Source organism: Idiotropiscis lumnitzeri, chromosome 11 (assembly GCF_059441095.1).
Source record: "Idiotropiscis lumnitzeri isolate Australia: NSW breed Sydney's pygmy pipehorse chromosome 11, RoL_Ilum_1.0, whole genome shotgun sequence".
NCBI classification, from domain to species: Eukaryota; Metazoa; Chordata; class Actinopteri; order Syngnathiformes; family Syngnathidae; genus Idiotropiscis; species Idiotropiscis lumnitzeri.
Window position 1 is genome coordinate 3,432,983 of NC_142401.1, and position 4,131 is coordinate 3,437,113.

Consider the following 4,131-nt stretch of genomic DNA (forward strand, 5'->3'; position numbering starts at 1 on the left):
TGGGTCAGTTCTAAAAATTTACTCGCCATTGATGGGACACTGTGATTGAAGAAGTAAATCATAAGAAAAAAAGTGACATTTATTTACTTATTTTAACCCAAGACACATTTATGTTCTATACTTTGTTTAAAGACAAAATTATTCTCATTGGGGGAAATATGCTGTTTTTAATATCCCTCAATATTTCCGTAAAGGACATTTTAGAGGTATAATTTTATGACCATGACACTGTGTTATTTTTACTCATGGTTATCATAGGATCAAACATTCTATTCTCATAAACATTCGAAAATCACATATACATGTTTTACATTCAGTCAGAGTAAAAAATAAATTTTGAACAGTCATAAAATAAAACACATTAAATGTTCGACGCTTTGTGCAGTTGATGGTCTTTGCGAGATTGTCAGTCTTTGTTGAACTTTTTAGCTCAAGTGTCCCAGCTGTGATTGCTGCCCCCCGACATTTGGAGGTAAGAACTGATGGCCTCCCTCAGGCCCTCGCTCAACGTTGAGCCGCTCGACATGGTCCTCCTTCTCGTTAGAATCATGGATCTGAGACACAATTGGAAACCGAGCATTATGGTACTTCAAAACAATTTGACTGTTCACGTGACATTTTGTGAGCTTGATACGAAAGTAAAAGTGGGCTTTTAAACACCTGCTGATGTCCTTGCAGTTGTTGGTGGGCGTCCTGTCGGCTGCGGGAACGGCAAGCCTGTCCTCTCTGGGGACGCCGAAACCTTGAATGAAGCAAGGCTCATTCAGCCGACAGCAAAGTCCATCGGCACAATCTAGAAAATCATGGGTTATTATTGCATTACAGCTAGGTTTGAAGCAATTTTTTTGGGTGAAAAAAAAGTCCACATTTAATATCCGTGCAAATCCCAAGCAGCCTACAAACCTGAATAGTATTCCACCAGGTGTTTTAGAGAGGAGAAGGAGCGCGTCGGCGTTATGTAGACTCGGCCATCTTGGAGTCGAGAGATGAGGTAGTGTTTGACACAATCCGAGTAGAAAACATTGACTCGCCACCGGATAGACAGAGAAAAACAATCTGAAGCGATAAAGAGCAGCAGTGAGTTACAAAACGGGCCGGGACGATGAAACTCATTTCAGACTTGAAACCCGGTGTCTCTCTAACCTGGTTTTGACTCCGACTCTCGTATCAAGAAGCCTCCGATGTGGTTTTGGGGTTGCAGGAGGAGCTCTTCTGCTTTGTGTCTGCTGATACCTGTGAACAGCCACCTAGAAAGAGCGAGAGGAGATATTTAACGAACAATGTAACAACTCAAATACAAACACCGTTGAACATCTGTGTACAAATTTCTTTTAAAATGGTAGTTTCTTTTTTTTTTTTTTTACAAATTTGCCAAGTTTTAATGATGCCAAAACAAGGCAGTTTTCTTTATAGCGCACATTTTATACACAAGGCAACTCAATGTGCTTCACACGAGCAAAGACGCAAACCACAACTGTTAACAACATTCAAAAGCAAAGCAGAGAAAGCAAAAGTAGCTTACAAAAATTGCTGAAATTTAAACAATAGAAAAAAATTAAAAAAAATAATAAGTTAAGAAATAAAAGTTGGTTACAAAAATTTTTAAAAGAAAAAAAAAAATAGTTCAGATGACCTTAAAGTTGTGAGGGGTAAAAAAAAAAAATTTTCACTCGGTGCTGACTTCATTCCTGTCGGCCGCTTATTCCATTTGGGTGCAGCACAACGGCTGAATGCAGCTTCACCATGTTTACTTTGCACTTCTCTAACTGACCCGAGTCTGCAGACCTCACAACCCTCCTGGCTTTTATATTCAATCAGCATTTCTTGACCCAAAACATTCCGTTATTTATAGATCAGGAGCGTAATTGAAAACAGCGATGACATCAATTGCATATTTTACCTCTGCGTGACTTTCGCAGTGTAGTTGGTGGGAATGTAGATCTCTCTGCTTGTGGTCGTCGACCTGACCATCAAAACATTACCGTCACTAAAAAAAAAAAAAAAAACATCATGGTGAGCCTTTTTCGATATGAAACTGCGGTTTGAATTAGCAATTGTGAGAGCATACTCTGATAGGATGGTAAGTCTCTCCCCGACGCTCATGTCCAACTGGGAGCGACCAAATGATGCAAAATCATAGAGGGCTACAACCAAGGTGTCCTCGGAGTCTGCGCGGAATTTGGATTAGTGACATTCACAAAGAAAATCTAGCGGATCGGGGGGCACAGAGTCTACCTGAAGGAAGAGGTTCTGCTGGATTTTCTACAATTGACAGGTTGTAACTGGACCGGGAGGGGCAGATCTCCATGTTGGTTGATCACCTGCCGGTCTGAAGGAGTAAAAATCAGATGAGTTGTCATTGTAGCCAGCATTATATTATCGTCATAAAGTTTGAAAATGCAGGAAGCGAAAGCACAACAACATGCATTGACAAACTGTGATCGCTCAACTCCGCCATGATACATAAACGACATGCGGACTTCATTGCAAATCATTTCAAAAGATAAAGCATACTTACCACCCTTAAAGAAAAATGTTGAATAATTCCTCCCCTTTTTTTTTTTAGATGTAATCCCAATCCTGAAAGCAAAACAAAGGGCTCTCTTGATAAAAATGTGCTCATCTGCCTGCAGACGTTGGCATACGAATGGAAGCTCGCGTTCTCTCTCAGACCCACAGAAGGTCAATCGGAATGACTGCTGTGCAAGCAGGAAGGTTGCGATCTTCTTGCAGCTGCAAATAGGTGGGAGGGCGGCGGTGGTTTTGTTGGTTCATGTAGCTTCCTGCAGATTTTTTACATATTTATTTTTTTTAATTTACTCTGTTGCATTTTGTCAAGTGGTTGCAGGTAATTAAATCATCTGGATCCAGATCTTTTATTTTTTTTAATAGGCTTTACATAAAAAAAAAAAAAAATCAAGAAAGGGCGATGGTTTCGACAACTGGTTCAGGGTTCGATTCCAGCTCCGGCCTTCTTGTGTGGAGTTTGCATGTTCTCTGCGTGCCTGCTTGGCTTTTCTCCGGGTACTCCGGTTTCCTCCCACATTCCAGAAACATGCATGGTAGGTCAATCGAACACTCTAATTGCCCCTAGGTGTGTTTGAAAGGCCTCCGCATTGTGACACAAGGTGCTTTGTGTCATTGTCGCTATTAAGCCCATGGCTTTTTCTTTAAATTTGTTTTATGGCCACAAAGATTTTTGGATTGAATGTTTTGTGAGGTGGTGAACGATCTGCGAAGGGACTGTCGGAACAACGTACAGTATGCAATTGGTTCTGCTCAAAACGAGACATTGGATTGAGATCGTCTCAACGTGACACCTGAGTCAAGTTTCTCATCTGTTTCACAGAAAAGCCAAACGCGGTGCTAAATATAGTCGCCGTCATCGGCGACAAAAGAGGTGAACATGCTGCGGAAATAACTGCGGCTTGAAAACAACTCACCACAGCCAACCTTATTTTTTTTTCCACTCGCAGTGCGAGAAGCAAATCACTCGTGTCATCTTCTAGCTTTTTATTGAGTAAGTAAGTAAAAGTCAGCAGACATTTGAAAGGAAGCCCTGGGCCACATGACAAAGGTTGTTTAAAGACTGCATTCAAATCAACACAATGCACAAATAAAACCATGGGAAACAAATTCAGTGTAAACAGGTTAAAGACACAGTAGTACATTTTCTTTAACGCTAAAGGTTACTTCGAGATGTTTTTACCTGGCATCTTCCGTTCACTTTAACAACATAAAGTCAACTTCCTTCTGCAGCTACGTTTCATGAGTCTGACTACAAAATTGCCCAAGTCATGTTTAACTTCATGTCACAATATCAATTAAAAACAAACAAACAAACATACATATATATTTTTTTTATTGTTTTAATTTTTTTATTGTAATTATTTATTTTTGAAATTTTTTTTTCTTTTTCATGCATTTGTAGAGTGACAGTCTTCCAGGTGCTGGAATCCGCAAAGAGTCAGTTGAGTCAAGGCAACTCGATTCTTCTTGCTTATTGAATTTGTTGTCTATTTCATGTTTTCCAAAAATAACTTGGGCAGTTTTGCTATTAGACTAACAATTTCTGTGTTTTCGCACACGCTGCTTCATATTGCAGCCATTTGCAGTCCAGACTTTAGTTTA

General features: G+C 39.9%; 1 protein-coding gene across 1 annotated transcript; it reads right to left on the reverse strand.

Moving 5' to 3' along the window:
- Positions 1 to 61: 61 nt before the first annotated feature.
- On the reverse strand, positions 62 to 2,711 carry sla2a (Src like adaptor 2a). The gene is made up of 8 exons (XM_088309553.1): positions 2,519 to 2,711; positions 2,236 to 2,329; positions 2,069 to 2,168; positions 1,901 to 1,987; positions 1,144 to 1,247; positions 904 to 1,056; positions 661 to 793; positions 62 to 554 (listed from the first exon to the last, which is right to left on the reverse strand). Exons 2-8 carry the CDS (start codon positions 2,306 to 2,308, stop codon positions 431 to 433), a joined length of 774 nt encoding a protein of 257 aa, XP_088165679.1. The 5' UTR covers positions 2,309 to 2,329; positions 2,519 to 2,711; the 3' UTR covers positions 62 to 430.
- Positions 2,712 to 4,131: the final 1,420 nt, after the last annotated feature.

Bases quoted from the DNA above. Each gene is read 5' to 3' on its own strand.
- sla2a (XM_088309553.1), bottom strand. From the start codon at position 2,308: ATGGAGATCTGCCCCTCCCGGTCCAGTTACAACCTGTCAATTGTAGAA. The intron at 1,248-1,900 runs GTAAAATATGCA...CGCTCTTTCTAG, and splicing joins ACTGCGAAAGTCACGCAGAG to GTGGCTGTTCACAGGTATCA. The intron at 794-903 runs GTTTGTAGGCTG...ATGATTTTCTAG, and splicing joins CCTGGTGGAATACTATTCAG to ATTGTGCCGATGGACTTTGC.